This window comes from Larimichthys crocea, chromosome XIII, assembly GCF_000972845.2.
Source record: "Larimichthys crocea isolate SSNF chromosome XIII, L_crocea_2.0, whole genome shotgun sequence".
In the NCBI taxonomy this organism is placed as follows: Eukaryota; Metazoa; Chordata; class Actinopteri; family Sciaenidae; genus Larimichthys; species Larimichthys crocea.
In genome coordinates this window covers 38,935,259-38,957,563 of record NC_040023.1, presented here as the reverse complement: position 1 = coordinate 38,957,563, position 22,305 = coordinate 38,935,259, and the positions used below count along the sequence as shown (strand labels likewise).

At 40.7% G+C, this 22,305-nt stretch overlaps 1 protein-coding gene across 2 annotated transcripts; it reads right to left on the bottom strand.

Moving 5' to 3' along the window:
- Positions 1-681: 681 nt before the first annotated feature.
- On the bottom strand, positions 682-22,112 carry rmp24 (ribonuclease MRP subunit p24). 2 transcript variants are annotated; one of them, XM_010734781.3, is made up of 5 exons: positions 21,780-22,112; positions 15,089-15,111; positions 14,113-14,333; positions 2,181-2,374; positions 682-1,882 (listed from the first exon to the last, which is right to left on the bottom strand). In XM_010734781.3, the coding sequence occupies exons 1-5, from the start codon at positions 21,869-21,871 to the stop codon at positions 1,720-1,722; spliced, it is 693 nt and encodes a 230-aa protein (XP_010733083.1). In that variant the 5' UTR covers positions 21,872-22,112; the 3' UTR covers positions 682-1,719. The 2 variants fall into 2 exon arrangements, with proteins under 2 accessions (XP_010733083.1, XP_019119717.1); XM_019264172.2 differs by having other exon boundaries at positions 15,089-15,107; positions 21,780-22,110.
- Positions 22,113-22,305: the final 193 nt, after the last annotated feature.

Genomic DNA, 22,305 nt, shown 5'->3' with positions numbered 1-22,305 from the left:
CTTAAAGCACTAAATCACACCTTTATGTACATATATGGCTTATACCTAACATACTATATATAACACTAACTTGTGTAAATATGTGTAATCTCTATTTGTTTACATGTAAATTAATTAGTTCCAGTTTATTTTATTTTAATATGCATGCATCTTTATTTTATTTTATGTCCTTAAACTTATTTTTTAAATTTTTTTTTACCATGTTTCAGGATCAGGTTTATTGCCGAGTAGGTTTTCACATACAGTACAAGGAATTTGTCTTTATGAGTGTTTATTTATTCATTAGTGTTTATGGTGCATAATAAACATTAAGTAAAAAATATATGGAAGATTAAAAAAAAGTACTAAAGAATACAGACAATATAAATATATGTACAATATGTTTTAAATTGAAAAGCTGTACAGTTTTGTTATTTGAGTTATTTCTTATCCACCTTGTGTATACGAGTTATTAAGAGAATTTAACCACTGCGGGATCATTACAGTCTATCTTATCTTATCTTAAACTTAACAGAAAGCCAGCAGATGAGCTAGGTTAAGTGTAAAGACTCCATAAAACATCCTCATTAAATGCAGATGAATTAATGGCATATTTTACATTCATATCTGCAAAGACATAGACATCTGCAAGGCTGAAGTTGCAGCATTCTGATGTTCTCGGAGAGTAAGAATAACCGGTAGTTTCACAGACTGAAAAGGTTTTTATTTCAGAGAATTAGGGTGTAGGTGGAATACAAATGTGAGGTATTTCAGGATTTAAAACACATACTGTACATTGAACAGCTAATGGAAAACATTTAGGTAATCAGGCAGTACAAAATGCAGTAGATATATTTATAGTTCTGCTCTTGACAAAAAGATGAAAAGAGTAACTTTACAAAAACACTTTGCTAAAGAAAACATTACATACTAAAATGTAAAGACTTGACAATACTGATTGTCTATAAGGTTTTAGGCATGTGCCTATTCAATGTAAACAACAACTGAGTCCCGTTCTAGATTATTACAAATATATTCATTTGTGACTGTGCACAGATTCAAAATCATTTATATGCACATACAAAAATGCAACAGTGCCAACAACATATATACATATGTCAATCTGTCATGTTTAGCCAATGCCATAACAAATTACTTCACACTGACACGTCTCCGCAGTGAGGAGGGCCAAAAAAAAAAAAGGTGAGTAAATACAAAAGTTTTGACATCAAGCAGTATGTTTATCAAATTATTTAATATATATATTCATGTTTAATTGTAACTTTAGAAAAAAAACAAATCTAAAATGGAGACAGACATTGGCATGTAAACCAACTTGTCATGCCACATACGCCACCACAGAACAAAGGTGGGCTTTCTCAGATGTTTCCAGCCACTTGATAAATACTGAATAATTCCTGAAACATTCCACTAAAACATAGCATCCCAAGAGGCATATGCTAAATTAGACAAAAAAGCACTTCCCACTGACTGGTTCAGCAGAAGATGCAAAGGTTGAAATAAGCCCAGTGGCCCCAGTTGTTGCATAAAGGATACCAGGAGCGCCATTCCAAACAGCCCAGCAATAGCTTTGTTGGTGGGCAAACTGTAACCCTTCCCACACCGGCTCAGACACTGAAGTTACTTTCTTAAGTTACCCCTTAGCCTTTGGTGTAAACAGGTTACAACACGGGTCTAACCCCTTGTTATATATAAAGACAAGGTGGATTTCAGAGATATTCAAAGTGAGGAGAGAAAATCTTTCAATCCTCCCTTCTTGCTGCCCTGGGTGTCTTCTCTCATAAGTATCTTGCTGAGACGCTGGACGACCCAATTCTTTGGTTTAGAGGGGGGCTTGGAGGAAGACGAACCTGACCCTGAAGTGTTGGAGGAGGTGGAGGACCTGGAGGGAGCAAGAGTGATGGAAAGAGTTGTTGGTTGGCAGGAAATATTAAAAGTGTGCTGTCAACAAGTATATGATCTGGTAAGCATGGATACCAACACGTATTTACCCATACAGCTAGTTCCAGATCTCTTACTCTTAATGCTGAATAAATAGAAACATAATCATTCAACTGCTAACACGCCTGACACATCATCATCTCGGGTGTCTGTGACACCCATAAAGTTTAGTCAAGGAAGGTTGCGTCTTAAATTTTAGCTCAGAGGGTATCAATACCAACCGACTTAAAATAACTTACCTAGGTGTATGAACAGGAGTCTTGTCTTTTCCAGGAGTCTTGGGGGTGGTCATGTTAGTTCTGCTGGTGGACTGTGGGGTCTTGTGTTTGACCGCACTCCCTGGTGTGCTGTGGGTCTTAGCGAGGGTAGTTAGAAATTCCCTGTTCATTCCTTTGTGTCTGGATGTCGTATTGCAAGTGTGGCAGGTGGCCATCTGGGATGAGGAGAGAAGAGAAAAGGAACATATTCATTAATATTGCATGTCCAGCATCTATATTCCTCTCATGCATAACAAGGTTTTGAGGTGAAGGCGTACATTCCTGTAGGAATACCTTTCAAAAACATTCTGCAGTTTTTCTAAAAGGTCCTTGAAAGTACTGTTATATAACACCAATCTATCTACCAACTCATGTAAATCTGAGTGAGGGAGGATGAAGCTTTTGTCATTTCAGTTATTTTTCATCGAACTCAGTACAGCCTCAGCTGTCTGTCTTTCTCTGGGATACACACACAGGAGTTTGTTGTGACTTTGTCTGAACATCGACTGCAGTGACAGAATGACACCAGGGACACAGAGAGCAGGACTAGCGGCGGTTGTGTCAAGGCAAAGGGGCTGTAATAAGAAGTGCTCATGTACCCAAGGCCACCACAGGCCAGCCCAGAGCCTCACAGATGTCACAGACATCTATTGCCGTCTCACAGCTGAGGAATAGCTCACAATGAGGTCCAGAAAGCAAATTCATGGCATGGGATGATCCACTTAACAGCTGAGGCTCTTCCCATTGGCCCTGCCAAACATCCATGAGATTATCTTACCTTTGAATGTTTGTACAGATATGAAAATAACTGGAATAGTTAAAGCAGGACAGGAAACATTGACTTAGCCTATAAGAGGGCAAGGTGGGGCTGTTGCCATGCAGTTTCACCTATTCAGGGTATGGGTGCTATAAGAGCCATTGGCCAGCCCTTTCAGTTTATAGAGATTAACCTTTTAACTACGGTTACTTTTTGGCACTTCAGTTGACTTTACTGCGCCTCATGTGACAAATCTGAAGCATTTTCCTGGCACGGATTATGCAAGACTCTATATAAGGCAAAGCATGCAGACACTCGTGAGAGTTATGACACTCAACTGTCGGTTCATGAATTCGAGATCCTCAAGATTGAAGAGCAAAATTGACATCCCTATCACTGTCTTGTGTCCTGATCAACAAGGTATAACTAGTTGTAACTAGACTGTGACAAACAACAGTCCATGCCTGTCACAGGGTGCATGTAGGGTGTTGTGATCAATAAGGAATAAATACTTAAGTCAGTAATTACAACAATATTTTTTTTTCTATTTACAGCGCTCAGCCGATGCTCTATCCAGTTTCTGTCCAGTATTCGCAACTAAGACACCAATGACAGATGAAGTGCTGATGATAATTCAGAGATAACAACATAATCCATGTGATAAGATGACCCTAAGTGCAAGACAAGCCGCAGAGAGAAGTTTATTTCTTTTCTTTCTGAAGTAAAAAGATTAAAGTACAGGAAAAACCTCTTGAACGAGAGAGCAAGTTTTCCTTTCCTCCCTGGAGAACACTTTAGTCACTTTAGAAAATGCAGTACAAAGTATTAAGTGACATTTAATGCCCATTAAGGACTCTTCTTCAGCGTTCCTCCCAGCCTTCAGTAACATAAATCCCATTAATGACACAAAACATCCAGAATTGCAGGTTAAAACTGGTCAGAACAGACCACCACTGCAGAGGTCAGCAAGTCTGAGCCGAGCTGCTGACAGTCCTGAATGCTGATGAGATGGAAAACTCACCGAGACGAAGGTAGCCATTTCAGATTCTGACAGGTGTCTGTTGGAGTGTGTTGGGTTTCGAAGGAGTACAGAGTTCCTCTTTCTTTCTATGTGACCGTGTGTTTACTACATGAGCCTGCATGTCTGGCTTTATACAGACCAGCAAGTAACCCACCCATCTTTGCATAGGGGTGTGGCTCAATGGGAGGACTGACCAATGCACTGTGAAAAGGGTCGACAAATCTTCGGGTCAGTCGTCACTCTGTTTGTCAGTGGTGATGCTTAACGGCAAACTGAATCTAAACACATCCTGTTTTGCAAACAAAATTTACTGTATAGGATAAAAAAGAAGGACTTCATCTTAACATGTTCAAACACAGAAAAGGTATGCTTGAAAGATATTGTTAGAATCCAGAGAGTGTAACATGTGACTTGTGAAAAGTCAAAGGCTAAGACATTGAATTAAAAGCTGTGGGACAATACTATGCAAACTGTTTTTGATCATCATAAGAAATTTGCTGGTCATAGTTTTGACTGGTGTTATTTGAAGTAATGTCCTCATGCTGTAAAGGTATAGCTGAATATGGAGGTAATCAAAAACACAGGCCAGTGTGCGGATTTCATTTTCACTGCCTATAAAAGCGAACGCCATGAAATGAGTGTCTAATACAATTTCAGTGAAACAATTGTACTGACCATTAAAAAAGCTGTTTTTGCTCAACAATTTCCAAATTGACACAGCAAGTTGTTCTGCAGTCTAAACACCACACCGTCTACTCTCAGAAATAGGCATGAACATAAAGTTTTCTTGTTTCCTGTGTAGTTCCTGAGTTATTATGATCATATAAGTGGTATAAAAACCATTTCCTTACTAACATCTAAATAGGCAAGCCTCCATTTCAGCAATTGATGCTTCACATGTAAAGAGAACATTCAACAGTAAAAGCCTTTTCATCAAACTCGTTATCTCCACTGAACTCGAAATAACCGGCACCTTTTTTTTTTTTAAGTTAGCAAAGCTCACGCCGATTATGATTGCAATCGTCGCAGTTGTAACAGCTCAAAGCAGCGACACTGATGATGCAGATAAACAGTGTTTTTAATACAATAAGGATGATTGTACAGCTATTCAAATGTGTTCAGAAACACACTTTCTTGCAGTTTCCTTTGTGTCAGACAAGAAAATGCATGAATATTACTGACATGGCAAGGTTTTTATACTAGCACCTAATTCTGGTTATATAAGGAGAATTGTGGTCTCCAGTGGCTCTCTGCTGTATTCAGTGTCCCAAGCCCAATATTGAATTTCTAATGTTGCTTCTAATGCTTTGGAAACAGACTGCATTGATTTTGTAGGTAAAAGCCTGAAATGTGCTCCTTGTCCTTCCCTGAACGTTTCTAACAGCGTTTTTGCTTTAGAGAAATCAACACTTGCTTCCTACTAGTAATTTTTTTGACAGTCATTGATAGAGAGTGGGACCAGAAAACCACTATACTCACAGTTTCATCCAAATCATATTTGCACAGCTGTAGTAAAAATAAAGAAGCAGCCATCTTCACATCAATAACACCTCGATAACGTGGACAGACAGTGATAAGACACACTCTTCTTTAATGATGCACCTATTACGAATTTTCATCACATCACACTATCTATCCGTGTGAACATATTTGGAAGTGTTGAGATGAGCAGCCTTATTATATTTCACACTGCATTTGCTCTTTTGGTATTTAGAACTTTCCCATCGCTGCCGCCTGTTAAACTGGTAGCAAACACTCAAACAAAAACTATTTGTCCCTCCGTTCTAAATGTCACCATAACACATACTGTAAGTGATGGGGACACTTAGGTGACAGGCTCCATAATCCTGATTTAAACTTGACTATCAATGATTTCCAAGGGGGGAAAAACCCACCGTCACAAGACAAGACTGAGTATCTCATAGTGGAGTGGCTCAAACACAAACAGACAGCTGACTGAAGTGACCTCATGCTGTTTATCCTCTTGTCCCCTAGTTACCATTACCATCATCTGCTCTGCTGGCCCACACTGAGACACTGATATGACAGGCTCCAACCAGTGAGGATGTGCGTGTGCATGTAGAAAAGCATAGTGGAGAGAACTTTAGCAGACCAAGATGTCAACATAGTGTCTCCACTCCTCAAAACAACAATGAGGGTATGATTGCTGCATAGTGACGACAAGTCCCGATAACCTAAAATTAAATCCCTCCCTTTACATGTCTAATTTACTCTAATCCTTTGACATGTAGCGTATGCACTTGGAGAGACACATGAACCGGTGCCACAGAGAGATTTGATTTCCTCATCCTGGGCTGTTGATCCTGGCAGCAGACAGACCTACACAGGGGCCAGTGAAGCATATGGCAAGGGCGACTTGTCTGCGCTTCAGGATAGGAAGGGGATAAACAACCATCTATACACAGCTGCAGGGGATATTAAGGATGTGGGGGGGGGGTTTTGCAGAAAGTTTAATTTCTGCAAAATCTAGGTTGACCATATGGTCAGAAAGTATGACTTGTGATTACAATATTAAACCACCATACAAGAATAAATAGCCCTGCCTCTAACCTGCGTATATACAGTACACACTGTATATTTCCACACTGCGTCAGCCTTGACATTTTCTCCTTCTCCCATCTAAACAAAAAGAGAGTTTCGATGCAAGACCCTATGGATGCTTGTCTTTGTTTAAAATGAAACGCGAGCTGACACAGACAGCCACAGTTGCAGTTACACTTAACCTTGATCCCACACACATAAATCACGGCTGTTTAGCTCTAGCACTCATACATGGTGCATGGAATGTCAGCACCTGCTACCTTCATCCTATAAACACAAAAACAGACACGCCAGACAGATAGCTAACAGCCTCTATGCCTTTATGAATGCAGAATAAACCAACCTTCTGCAGTGCAAACGGAGGGCAGATAACTCACAAACGTGCCAACTTTCTATGAGATGTTGCAACTTGATGCTATGCCCAGTTGTGTAACCAAATACTGTGACACACTGACATATACATTTTTTGCCTGAAACATATATTTATGCCACCGTGTGTGGCCATGTGGGTCTGAGCTTATTCATACATGCAACACTGGTTCGGAGAATTAGAGGAAAGATTGCATGTGAAATAATGAAATGACACAGATACACAGACACAGAAACACACACACAGACCCACATAAATCAATTCTGCAGATGGACATTTCTATTCATAGCACCTGCTCCATAAATACCTCCCTTCCTGTCTTCCTCTCTGCTGCCTGAGGTCGGCTTGGGTTGATTAATTTGACCTAGGCAGTACGATACCACCCAAGAGGGGGAAGATGAGTAGAGTAACAGAGTGAGCGACAGAATTAGGCACCTAAAAGAGACTATGAATTGAATGCAAGTCTGACAAAAGTGCTGAATGTACGGAGCGTGACAGAGTTTTCAAAATGGCTGTGTGTGCCTGCACTCAAAAGCGCAAACATCTGTGTGCGATGTGTGTGAAAGTCATTTGAGAACACATCGATACAACACAATAAAGCCAAAAGCAGAAGAGCAGTTGGGGGATCAATACTAGGCAAGCTGTTATGGTGCAGGCAGCCACTTAGTCATAGGCTGCCCGGTAAATACACAGACACCCGATCTGAATGCAGAGCTGCTACACGGTGCCATTTAAAAAAGATGTCATATCTGTTTCTCTCCGTCTTTCTGTCTCTGTTGCTGATGATAAAGGTCACATTTCATCCTGCGTGATGACAGAAATTCTGCCTGAAAACAAACAAGAGCAAAGGCCAGAGGAAATGTATCAACGTTTTAAATGATTCATCTCACAGTTGAGGATTTATTTAGTTATCCAGACTGTATAAAATAATATGTAAGCCATGAAGCTTTGGGTTATATTTTTCAGTAAATTATATGAGTTGCTGAATGCTGAAAGACGACATCTGGAACACATTCAATCAGCCATATCTCAATGCGAAAAAATGTTTGATATGGTTCTTTCAGATAACGGATAGTAAATGCTTCTTGACATCCCCAGATGTTCTCTGTGGAAGCTTTATCCAGGGAACTCTGTTATGGTTTGGTGTAAATAAAAAAAAACTTAGCCTTAAAGCACCATGTACTGTGCAGCTTTGATACCATAAAATATCTTAAATTTAAAAGATAAGATTTTGTTGCTACACTGCTGTGTAATTAGGTGAATGGTGCCTTTCTCACTGTGCGCCTGTTCTTGCATGTACCTTTGTGCTCTGGGTACAATCTCCAGTTAGAAGTACGTAACACTTTCACTCATTTTCTGGTGTTCCCTCTGATGTCCTCCATCTACTCCGCCTCATCTCTTGGTGATTTACAGAGTTGGAGGGCCAGTAAACTGTTGTAAATGATAGCTGCTGTTAGCTCAGTTTGTTAGTCGGGGCTGCCCAGACTGTGAGCTCAGATCACCGGGGGAGTGAGCGGGCAATATAACCCAGCTTAGCAGCTTTAACGGACATAGCTCAGGGTGAAGAGACCAAAGAGGGCAGTGACAGAGGAGGCTCGGAAGAGAAAAGGAGAGTGACTGAGTGAGAGGCCGCCAGACAAGCGTAAATCTTAGACTGGGTTTTGTTGCTGGAGAGTTTAATAGGCTAAAAGGCAACAATGCTGAGTTGGGCTTCTTGTTGTTGAAATAAGTAAGAAATATTAGCTGGCCACTATGTCTTGTGTTGTTGTGGCACAAGCATTAAAATGCAAATGGCTGTACAAGAGTGTTTCTCCATCTATTAATCAACTCAAATCCAATCAAATTGGCTTGAGCACAAGTTCCACAATGATTAATATTTATAAAACAGAACCAGTTGTACCACTGAGTTTATAAACCTGATGAAAACAATGCATCTGTCTGTATTTATGTGTACACACAGTTTTAGACAAACCGTTTTATGCATCTGGCCACTGGATGGACCAGCTGAGCTTCAGGGTGCAACTGCTCTGAGCGGCGCGCAGGTGGAGTTTTGGGGGTGAAGAATTAACAATACAGCTTAGAGACAGATCTGGATTTGGAGCTCCTCTGTGGCTATTAGGGGTAACTAATGGCACATGTGTGGGTTTATAATAGACATGCAAGTGAATGCACATGGGCTGACAGAATCGATTACAGGAGCAATATATTTTAAATGCTGGTAACTGACGATCCAAAAACTGAACAGTGGCGGCTTCCAAACCTTGACACCCGTGCCAATTTACGGTTGAGCCTACAGCAGGGATTGCCAAGTTCCACAATAGACTTTGAATAGTGGTGAGGAAACAAAATGAGGAGCGGCATGGAGGCTAATTGAGAACTGACATGCTGCTATGGTGCAGCATCAAGTTCTCTATGTGGGCTTTTTCCAGCCTGTGAGCTGGGATACAAACCTGATGACAGCGAGGAGCAGAAACTGTTACACTGTGCGTATTTCCAAGGTTTCCAGAGGATGTCAGTCATTAATCCAGTCAGCATTGAATGTAGTTCCTACTGTACATGTGTGTTAACAGGTTTAAAATACATCAGTACACACTTTGCTAAATCTACACACGTGAGTGTGTGTTTCCATTTCCCCAAATCTCTTCTGTTTGTATCTAAAAAGCTCAAGGCCACTGCCACTGTTGAAGATTCCCTTCTGGCCTTTCTGTTCCCCAACACATCCCCCTCTTGTCATCCTGTCACTCGCTGCACACCCTTGAGGTTGTCAAAACCTTCAGTGGAGCTTTTCCTGTTCCCTGAGAGCAAACAGGCTAAGCACCAGCCAGACATTGCTGTCTCCTGTTTCCTGTCATCTCCTCAAGCGGCACATTCCCGGGCGACATTACTGCAGTAAAGATAAATATGACAGAGGGATGTTGTGAAGAGACGGCCAAGAATGGACGGATAGTAGAAGAAAGATGACGATAATGCACGGTCGCAGGGGGCGGTCAGGTAGATGAGTTGAGGTCAAACGCAAGAGAAAAAGGATAGGAGAGTGCAAGAAAAAAAACAGAATAATGAGATGGGATGAGAGGTGGTCGGTGAGGTGAAGAAGAAGAAGCGGTGACATAAATTACAAAGAGAGGTTGGACTCATGTCAGGAACAAATAGCTCTTCTGGGAAAGGGAGGGATTTTTCAACCACTTGTGTTTTGTCACTTTGTTTTTTCAAGCCTGGTTAATCTTTTATACTGGAGGCGAGTGTTGTTTTCAGAGTAAGACAAGTGTTGTTTTCCGAAAATGCCATTGCAACTGCACATTCAGTAAACCTGGCTATGCACAGAATAATTCTGGTGAACTAGCAAGCATAATCACTTCCTAGTAAGTGACTTTTGAGTTTAGGCACTGGGCATAAATTTACCCCCAAAAAACATGGTGGTATGTGTCCAGGACGGAAATTTTCCTTTCTCCCAACAAACAACTCTCCTGGGAAGTATAAATCTAGGCTCAAGGAGGGAGGACAGAAGAAAGAAGACAGAGGAGAATGTACTATCCTTCGCTCCATTTAGGGTTCCTGCCTCTCTTGTGGGGCAACAATCCAACTTATTTCCATATCCATTGCTAGATAACCTGTCTGGCATGCATAAACGTACCTGATTTATAAAACCTCTAAGACACAACTTCACAGAGCTTAGGAAAGCATATCATGCACTGGCATCCACCCCTTGGGCTGCTCATACATCCATCCTAAAGGGAGAGCAATATGGTGTGAAATGAAGGGGATTTATACCCTGGAGTATAAATACTGCGTCTTTTCATGCTTATAATTTGTCAAGACAAGGACAGTGCAAAAGTCAAAGTATATATTTACAGTATGGTATAAAGGATCAGTATAGAAAGTGACTGTACATTATAGTAGTATGCAGTATATGCATATTGTTTGGATGACTAAATATTTCACTCACCACAGGTACTTAAACATAAAATAAGTGTCCCACAATGCTGCTCATCCGGAGCAAGATCCCAGAATTGTTTTGACACTTGGAAGAGTAGTGAAAATACAAGAGAACACAGATAACTTCATCTGAAATACTCGCACTTTGTTTTGAATAAATGTCCATGCACAGGCAATGAATATGACAATAAATTCATACCACAGCATGGCTCGTTTATTTCTCCAATAACTCCTCCACTGCTTCCTGCGGACGTCACGTAACTGACACTAAGAGGACAATATTTAACACTTTGGCACGCTGAAATAAAACAATAAAATGATGAAACGCAAACAGAAAGAAATTAAGGGCGTGTGTCACTATATCTCACTCAGGCAGCAGCATCTTCTGAAAAAGGCCAAAATGGCATTTAAAAAACACTTCTTCTTCAGTCTGACTCTGCTGTTATCCTAACTATAACGCCATGCATCTATGTTTAAAGAGGTGATGAGTGGACGCTAATCTCTTTATTCAGGCTCATGCTGAGCCCTTCTCCCTGTCATTGTTGTTGTGCTCTGTTCATCAGCACGAAGCCAGGAGAGGCAAAGAAAGCAAAGCAGTCTAAATTCATCCTCTTATCTCCCCACTCCACCACTCTGCATTTTAAGGGTATCGCCTCGCTATCGCCCTTCTGTCGAGCGCAGGTGTATGCCACATGCGTATCTCACATACGTGGCTTGACTTGTTGCCCCTTGAACCTCCAGTAAATGACAGTAGAGTGACCGTGAAAACAGGGGCTAAAAATACTTTGGAGGACATGGTCAGGGTATATTGGTTTACAAGGAAGTCACGAGAGTAGATGGGACCAAAGTCACCAAAACAGATGGGAGGAGAAGAGAGACGAGAGATGCACAGTCATGACTGTCTTTAGGAGAGGCTTTCTAAACACAACATAGTTATGTTTGACTAAGGGTGTTATATGGGCTTACGCAGCAGAACAGCACAGGTTTAAGTTTAGAGATTTGAATTCCAGGATTGGGTTGCACCAGTTGTTCATAAATCTATCAACAAGTAGTGCTAGTAATTTACTAAATCACATTGCACCATTAAAAATTATTGAGTTAGTTAGCTAGTAAACACTTCAGTAATGTGTAAATTGGTAATGAGCAAACATCTATGGTACCAGCCGGTCCTTTATAAATTAAGGTATGACTCTGCTTTAGTATCATATTGTAGATGATTTCATAGAAAGAAAAGTAGTATAGACATAGTTGAGAGTGTGAGGGAAATAGACAATTAATACAAACCTGTCAAACATTATTTGCCACTTATCCTAGTCTAATTCTCATTATTAAACAGTTTCAATTTCAATTAAGTATCTGCTCTCGTCTCTCGTCTCGTCTTCTCCCGCTTTTCCGTTTAAGTCGGGTCGTGGGGCAGCAGCTTCAGCAGAGAGGCCCAGACTTCCCTCTCCCCAGCCACTTCGTCCAGCTCTCCCAGGGGGACCCCAAGGCGTTCCCAGGCCAGCCGAGAGACATAGTCCCTCCAGCGTGTCCTGGGTCTTCCCCGGGGCCGCCTCCCGGAGGGACATGCCCGGAGCATCTGTCTGCTCTCCAGTTCTGATATAACTGATGTAGGGCTGCATCTATCAAATATTTTGGTAATCAAGTATTCTATCGAATATTCCATTGATTAATTACTTTCTCGAGTTACTCGAGGCACTCGATGAATCGTTCCTAGCAACCACAATTGTTATTTTGACTTTTCACACGGTGTCACACACATATTAAACTATGCCCGTAGCCCATGCCCGGACTCACCACTGTGGTTCAGAAGCGCACATCTTGAAGCCCGGCAATGACCTCTGGTTACCTAGTAAGGTTTACGTCAGTGCAGCTTTCATTTATGAATATTGCCCTCATTGTTATTGACTGAAGCTACATCCTTATATTTTAAAACAATTTGTGGGCAGCTTCATTTTTTTTTTATTAATTGTACCTGAATTCAATGAAGACCTCTATGATTTTACAATAATCTCTTTCATGTGAATATTCTCTCAAATTGCTTTCTCCAGATGACTTCACTATCCGACCCTGGATCTGACCTTCACTGGTCCACAGAAGTAGAACAGGACGGAGCAGACACTGCTACATACAAAAATGTTACAAGATGACAACCTTTTCTCCTGCAGTCCATTATTTGACTTCTTTTGTTCACCTTTCTTATCTGCTGTCCTTCCTTTATTTTTCCAATCTTTATGTTTCAGCCTCATGTGTTATTCTCCTCCACTTCTCTCACCACCGTTTCTTTCTTTATTACTGCACTCTCTCTCCAGCTCTGTCTTCCTCTTTGCCCTCAGAGTCAACAGATATATAGTGGAGAGTGAGTTCAGAGTGCTTCGTGCGGTGAATACCTGCATACTAAATGAAGCCAACCAGATTTTAATGAGGCAGCAGCAATTTCACTAGAGCTGCTCTTCATTAGGCTGATGTCAGATCACCAGAGGTGCTCTTTGGTGGTTCTCTTCTATCACTTCTCTCTGATGCGAGAGAGGGGGAAATGACCCTATTGCCACAAGCTCCACCACCGGTTTCCTCATCTAAATGGGCTTATCAGTAGAATGGATGCGTGCTGGCCAAAATAAGCTTTCCATTTTCTCCATGCCATCCATTAAGAGAACAGACAAAGAAGACCACTATAGCAATTTAGGCAGCTGTGGGATTGGGCAGGGTGAGTGTTGACAAAACACAGTCTGGCAACAGTAGCTCTCTTATAGTTAAGCTTAATGGGACCACTGTAAAGACTGTAATGATGAGTGGAGCACCATAATGAAACCAGGCACTTTCTGTGGAATGAATACCAATGAATTCATTCATCTAAATAACAACATCAACTAAAATAAATAGGCAATGTAAGACTTGTTATAATAAATAATGATGTGATACATTTTTGATCATCACAGAGAAATTCTTTTGTCTCTTGCCTCTTCACCAGGTTGACTTAATGCAAACTAATGTTTGAGGTAAATTATAAACTATGACATCACACAGTTTTCCAGTAGGTATTATTATTAAAAAATAATATCAGCATCTGTCCCAAAAATCCTTCTAAAATCAGGCTATTAAAACCACTGCACCACCCTGCTTGTCGATACATCTCCTTAGTTCACCACTATAGCTGAGGACACAATTCAGCAAAAGCCCCAGGTGGTTTTCTGCAAGGACAATATGCTGCAGTGCAGTACAATACAATACACATCCCAGCATGCAGGGTTGTAGTGTTTTGACTTCTCACCAGTACTGAGGAGGAGTTTTGGAAGCGGTGCAGCAGATATTTCTGCACCAGGCTGAGTCGTTTGCCCCTGGCCTTCCTGCGCAGGACGCTCTGCACTCGTGCTGGTGGACGCTGCTTCGGCCGCAGCCGCACCCGGTGATTGTCAGGACGCAGCAACTGATAACAGGACGGACACGCCGACATGTTGTTTGACAGGATCGAGAATCTCTTCTTCGAGGTTTCTGAAAAGAGCACAGACAGAACCTATCAGCAAATATTCTCGTACGATCATGCACATTAATAACACAATTCCCGGGTAACAGAGAGGGTACGTGAGGGTGAGAATGAGAATTCTGCTGACAGTTTTATATCCCGTTAAACTACGACATTAAGCAAAGAGATGTCGGTTTAAGACAGGCAATTAAAAAGATCAATGTTGTTTTTCAATGTCATTTTAACACCTGCATGCAGATTCTTAGCTGATACTGTGCTCATTAAAACATCCCATATTTCTATAATCAAAAAAACACTTTAACATTCAATTTTTTCAGTTTATTCTCTCTCAGCTAGATTTCTTAAGGCCATGTCAAATTATTAGTTTTTGGAACAAGCAATTAAGTTGTCACACTCTGAATAAACACCATGTAACTCTATCAGGGACCAGGTCTCATGTTATTTGGAGAAGAAAAACCTGAACGGCGTTACTAAATGGGACCATTACCTATTGATGTGGCTCTAGCTGGCATAGACATGTGTGTATGATTGTGCGTGTTTGATCCCACCGGGCAGTCTGTTTTAGACAGCTGGCTGACTCAGTGTGTTTGGCGGAGGGTTTAGTGAGGTTTATCAACCTTGACAAGCTGGTGACATGGTCCTACTTACTACTGAATTCTGCTCCATGTGGCTATGATACGCTCTAGGGAATCACTGAAACTAAAACATTACAAGAAATGTAAATAAAAAGATTCTTCAAGGATGTTCAGGTCTATTAACTTACCATTGGATTTCACAGCATACTGCCTAGGGAAGAAAAAGAGGAGACAAGATCAGACATTTTGAAGAAATAAGAGTAAAATTAATCAGCAGCAAGTAAAACTTACAATTACAGCATCTCTTATATAATTTTTTGGTTCTCTAAAATACTGAACAAGAGCATTCATAAGTAATTCAACATGCATATTCATTTATTCCAACATGCCCTTTGCATTAGAACAGTGGCGCACCGGAACAATGAAATAAACAAGTTAAGAGCTAAAGAGATTAGGAAAGAGCATTTGTACTAATTTTGTTCTGCATGGTTTTCAATTTAATTAATTTAGTGAAAGAAACAGGCAGTTCTGCTGAAATAAATTCATGCAAATAAACCCATTACAAGATGGAAACACCACTTTGGAAAACAAAAAGTTTGTCGCAGGCAGCCCATCCCATTATGTGTAGTGGAAAAAATGCAACTGGAAAAGCAAACAGGTCTCTTCCTAACAATATAGGGCAACACTCCAAACCATTTCAATAGCCCCCCCCCCTCCCCCCGTCCCTCTCCACATCGCTGCCTCTGTGACCGCTAGGCTGCCTCCAATGTTGGAAGGCTCGCAATGAGATATCTGTGCAAACATTTTAACAAAGCCACTGCTAAGTCCCACTAAAATTAGCCCCTGGCTTAAATCGATGAAGGGAAATTTCCTGTCTGGCTGCACGTGTGGCAGAAGAGAGGCAGCAACAGAGAGATGGGTGGTGGGAGGCCGCTCTTCGGGGGCGGGGTAGTGGTGTTGACTTTAATCTGGAGATGACCCGCTGGAGGCTACCGCAACGTCTGGCGACAGCGGTTTGTTGACGCTCTCCACCTGCATTCTCAACCACCCATTATGTTAAATGGTGCCTTATATAGTTTGGATGCAGCTGGATGGATGCATGGCATAGTGGAGAAAGATTTGCAGCATATGTGCCACCACTCAACCCACAGTCTGAGTCACTGTCCCTTGATCCCACGCAATTTAATAATCAGCGACTGGATCAGACTGTCAGATTATATAGAAGCCCTGTCAGACAATACTGGAAATGAAGAGAAGTTGTTCGATGCCAGCGCGGTGGAATGTGACACTGCAGAAGACTGATAATGACTCACGGCCTTTGAACATTTCCCGAAACATTTTGTTAGTTGTTAAAAAAAAAAGCCTTTTTCATCATTCTTGGCTGATATAAAAGTCAACTTTAGAAAGTCAGCAGGTTTTAAAAACATTTCTTGAAGTTGGCTGCTGCACTCTTGAAAATCAATAATCATTAAGCACACTTGACACCGACGACAAATACATTCTGACTACATAAAAAAAGAAACATTCTTCATAGTTTTGCAGTACTAAAAAAAAATCTCTGACAAGGCTATGAGTAGACCACTGATGACTCAAGTGAAGTCTTGGTTCAGGCTTCCCGCTGCTCCCCTGACTCTCAGAAACTGTACACCGCAGGGCCCTCTTCCACAATCTTATTAACATACTTGTCATGCATCTCCTTTTAAGTGCACGCTTAGTTGTGGTGATGAACAGTGAAGATATGGGCCATACACATGAACTGCTGACAACTGGGAGATGCGATCAACAGAGAGAGAGGAAGATTCAGAAGGGTAGAGGGCATTATGTGTTGCCTATAATGTAATAATGTAATTAGAGACAAAAGTGCTGCCTGAGGCAAAGTGCGCAAAATGAAAACGACTATGAACATTGTATTTCTACCATCAGGAGAAATGGCAGTGGGATGGAAAGCTGTAGTAGCAGAGAGTTTTGATAATGAATGACTGTCAGATCATAGTCAGGAGATGAATAGTTACTGAAATCTAAAGTAGTAACTGCCAAAATATCAACTATCAATCAAATGGCAACTATTGATAATCAATTAATCATGTAAGTAGTGGACAGTCATTCCTTCAGTCAGTCCACTTTGGTCCAGACTGATCTCACTCAACAGTTGTTGAATGAATTGTCATGAGATACAGAAAGGTATGGTCCCCAGAAGATGAATTCTTATAACTTTGGGATGCCCCGATTTTTTATCTGGAGATACATATCTCAACTCCTACTAGTGTTTGTCAGGTGATCATGATTCCCAGATAATGAATCCTGATTTTCAGGTGATTGGCTTACTTTTCCTCTAGCGCCACCAGGAGGTTGAGGATTTTACACAAAATATCCAAGCAGCAGATGGATATGCAGTTCCTCAAAGAGCCCATTGAGGGTTCCTAAAAAACAAGCTGATTTTCACGAATTCACAGCAGAAAGAAACATGTTTACAGCCTAGTACAAAAAATAGTTTTCGTCTCTATAGCTATTTTTTCCTGAGTCTGAATTTCTATATAACTCACCTTTTCAAATTATATTAAGACTTAAAGTTATGCATCGTTAAGAGTGGGGCTGCTTTGTTTCCCCACCACAGCTCCACCCATGTTCCACGTCTTTGCCCATTCTTAGATTAGTCCGGAGGCAGCAGACTGCCAAGATGGTGGTGGTCAGAGCCACAACATTCTGAGCCTCAAACCGTTTTTCAGAAACCTGGGGGTCCCATGAGTGACATCATGGATACGACATCCATGTTTAATACTGTCTATGGAAATATTTCGACAACTATTAAAGGGCAAATATTATATCCCAGCTGCTGCCAGATGCGGGGTACACCTTGGATAATTGACAAATAATAATAAATATAACAGTTGAAGCCCTACTCAGTTTCAATCACTGCCTGCCAACACACACTTCCAGTAACACATCAGTTTTCAATACCACTGGCTGATATGGGATTATCTCTCACAGTATATCAGTATCAGCATAGACAATATGCTGGTGAAAAAAAAAAGAATATTTATTGCTAAGCACTTCAGGCTGTTTAAAACAAAAGTCACTGTGACATTGTTTGTCCAGCAGACATCCTGCATATTTTGGTTATACAAACCCTCAGCCAGGCTCCACTTACCAGACAAACGACCATGATGATGAATTTACTGGAAAACAGCTCTACTAGTGACCTCAGTTCACATATAAGGGCAAAAACACACATGAATCAGTCACATTCACTAAATATACTCCAACCCTACACACACATTTGGCTGAAATTATTTTATAAAGGCTTTTACTAAAAGTCAATACTAATCATTTTTTACTGAAAACAAGAGTGACAATAATACATCAAAATCAATTGTAAGCCTGATCCAAACATACACATATACACATTCAGTCATCCTCAGCCTGACAGAAGGTGAAGACAGCGGCAGAAGGCAGTAACACGATCTCCAACAGATACGTGTAGTAATGTGTAGGAGTATTGACATGCACCAACGAAACAAACACTCCAGTGACGCATGACCAAAACCATAATAAAGACACCGGAAACCCCAAGAACAAAACAGAGACACAGTTGCGGTTCATTAGGACTAAAAACATCATCAACACTCACTGACCAAGTATGCCAGCTATTTGAGTGGATGCTGATAAAAAACACTCTTCTTTCCTCTCAGTTAACTGATTAACTGTGTGTCCAACACCTCTATATGACAAATTAAACCTTGACAGTCATCTTCCCTTAGTGTGCCTCCCATTTGATGTCTCACTGAACATCAAATCCAGAGGTCAATCATCTCACATGGTGTAAATTTTGGATGTCACTGCTAATTGTGTTTTCTCTGCCAACCACTTTGGCATGAAACAAGCCAGGTCTTACAGCCACTGGTTCAAACATTCAGATTCATGTCTTGCCTGCTGGACAGCTGGTCATAGTTAAATGTGGTCAAAATGTTCTCTTCAACCACAACTCATCATAAGCCAGGGAATCTGGGGAACAGATCAATGCGTTAAAGTAGCAGTGGGTTCATACACACACATGCGTAAAACAACCCTGATTTGGGGTTTCACTGTAAAAACCTCTGTTTTTGTTTCCATTCCTGGTTCTGCCCACAAATTTCCTGGCTCAGGTGAAAGTGAAAACAAGCCGGAGGATACGGGGACGTGGCTGGAACCCAACTCAAACATGAGCCACAAGAGTCCACACAGGCACTTTTACACACTTTAAGTGCATTAATATACATATAAACGACTGTAGCAATGAAAGGTTGGACACACTATGTTTTTTCTTTTTTTTGGTTACTTTCTACATTGTAGATTAATAAGACATCAAAACTATGATATAACACATCTGAAATTATGTGGTTAGCAAAACATGTTTTATATTTTAGATTCTTCAAAGTAGCCAGCTTTTGCTTTGATGACAGCTTTGCGCACTCTTGGCAAACTCTCAGTCAGCTTCATGAGGTACTCACCTGGTTTTCAACAAGTGTGTCTTGTCAAAAGTTAATTTCTGGAATTTCTTCTTCTTGCATTCCTAATGTTCAGAAGTTGGCATACTGTGTTGAAATACAGTAAATAACTCTATTTAACTGCTGTAGTAATCCATATCATGGCAAGAAAGGTTTATTTAAGACATAAAGGTCAATCAAACTGAAAAATACAAGAACTTTAAATGTGTCATCAACTGCAGTCAGGAAAACCATGTAACTTTATGATGAAAGTGGCTCTCATGAGGACCACCAGAGGAAAGGAAGACCAAGAGTTGCCTCTGCTGCAGAAGATAAGTTCATTATAGTTCCCAGCCTCAGAAATCGGCAATTAACAACACCTCAGATTAGAGCCCACATAAATGCTTCAGGGAGTTCACAGGTGTAGCAGGCATATCTCAACATCAACTGTTTGGAGGAAACTGTGTGAATCAGGTCGTGTTTAATTTGCTAAAAAGAAAACACGACTGAGGGAAACCAACAAGAAGACGATAATTGTTTGGGCCAAGAAACGCAAGCAATGGACATTAGTAGAGTGGACATCTGTACTTTAGTCTGATGAGTCAAATTTGACACTTTGTGAGATGCTGAGAAAGTGAACGGATGGTATCTACCATGAAGCATGGAGGAGCTGCGTTAGACCCAAAACACACTAACAGGCGATGTAAGGGCTATTTGACCGAGAAGGAGAGTGATAGAGTGCTCTATCAGATGACCTGGCTTCCACATACAACTGAACTAACACAACTGAAATAGTCTGGGATGAGTTAGTTTGTAAAATGAAGAAAAAGCAGCCAGCAAGTGCTCGGCATATATGGTAACAATATTTCCGAGTGAGTACCTCATGAAGCTGACTGAGAGAATGCCGAGGCTGTGCAAAGCTGCCATCAAAGCAAAAAGCTGGCTACTTTGAAGAAAATGTAAAACATATTTTGTCTTCAGTGTTAATCTACAATGTAGAAAATAACATAAATAAATAAACATTGATAAGTTGTATCCATGAAAACTTAAGAGGTTTTCTCCTGAAATTACTTTTGGCTTTCACTATCACAAGGCAATCACCACTGTGTGGCATACACCAGCAAAAAGAAATGGAATAAATAAGTATTTTGTCAAAGCAAGAAACCTGAAGCAGTGAACTGTAAATGATAAAGCAAATACTGGCATTAATTACGATTGTGTTTTATCGGAATGAAAAGACTAGACGACAGAAAGCTAATTAGATAAAGACAGTTGGTACATTGAGAATGACTTGGTGCTCAGTGTGGGTCCTTTTGACAATCATGCAAAAGATGCGAGGCTTACAGACTGTCTGGCTCTCCTCCGCAGATGATTGGAATGATTGTTTTTTTTTTCTTTCATTTTTATGCTAATTAGGAAGGTGCTGTTCCCTCACCGACAAAACCAACTTCACCCTGAAACTCTGTTATCCTGAATTCATCAGCAGCACTATCTATGCTGCACAAACATAGCGATTATACCTGCACACGAGCAGCCAATGGACACAAACGGCTCATTGCTGGCAACATTTTGATTGTGGCATCACAAGACAAGACAACGGCCAGATCGTACTCACAAAGAGGTAGTTTTTAATGGAGATTTTAAAAAAAATGCAATGATAAGACCAATAAGTTTGACGATCATCACTTAGTCCTCACATGGGCAAATTTAAAAAAGGAGTCAGACACATAAGTCAGATTTAAGATGCACAGATGTGTGGTAAAATAATAGGATACTGTAAAAACAACTGTACAGTCAGTTGTATCGCTATTTGGAAGGAAATACTATAGACTTATCAGTTCCATGTGTACATATTTCACTCATATGCATATAAATATACTACATATGGTCTAAAAATCACTGACTGGTCAACAGTTGTGCTTTGTTTAATTGGAAATCTCATCTACTGTGTGTCACTATAGACATTTCCACTTATTTCTGCACTAATATTTTGCATATGGAAGCCAAGCTGAGATTAAAATTGGGTAAAGATGTAAAGTCACTTATTTTCCATCGCCTGTTTTGTAGTAGATCTGAGAAGGTTGGCCAAGTGTTAATGCTTCCTGACAGAAATCCCTGTTCCTCTTTGTACTACATCTACAAAGTTAATATAACGGTACCGATACATTTATATATTTTTCATCTGGACCATTAGAAGCACTCAGACACTTCTCTGAGACAACCTAATGTTAGAAAATAAATACAAACGTCGCTACCTTCAGTCAGTTGTCATTATTGGCAGGAAGTCACGCGTTAACACTGGTCGAGCTCCTCCACCTAGCGCCTACACGCTACTATTACAACAATAAAGGACAGAAAGTAAAAGGCTCGACTGTGAAAGTGACAGTCGTGTAAGATTTAAAACAAAGTTCCTTACATGAAGAACCTCGACAGCTCCGGACATGTTTCGTTATACAGCCGAGAAGCGTCGAGCAGAAACTTGGCTGCTGCTCCTTCTCCGGGAATCATTTTCACGCAGGACACCAACACCACCACCACTGCTGCTGCTGCTCCGCGTTTAAACTTCCTCCGACAAACCTTTAAGTGACGTAGAGGTTAAAATATATTCACACACACACACCACAAGTGTAGCTGCGACGGCTGGTAAGAGTTTAAATGTATTGTTTTTAATCTAAATAAAGATAAAACTGAGCCGCTGGTTGCTACGCGGCGGAAAAACCACGTTGGGTCGCGATATTCTGACGCTGTTCGCGGTGCATTGTGGGAAGCCGAGTACACTCTGCGAAGCGACTGTAAGGTCCAAGGGCTTAGGAGTGTTTATTGTAACAACTCATCCTATCATACTTCTTTAAAAAAAAAAACCTAAACACAGTAATAGAGATATTAAAATAATATAAAAAGTATAATGTGTAGTTCCTTCACACTGAAAATGAATTAAATTT

Excerpts from the sequence above, each read along its gene's own strand:
- rmp24 (XM_010734781.3), bottom strand. The coding sequence starts at position 21,871 with ATGATTCCCGGAGAAGGAGCAGCAGCCAAGTTTCTGCTCGACGCTTCT. Across the intron at positions 15,112-21,779 it reads GAGCTGTCGAGGTTCTTCAT|GCAGTATGCTGTGAAATCCA; the intron begins GTAAGGAACTTT and ends TTTCTTCCCTAG. Across the intron at positions 2,375-14,112 it reads AAAACTCCTCCTCAGTACTG|ATGGCCACCTGCCACACTTG; the intron begins GTGAGAAGTCAA and ends TCCTCATCCCAG.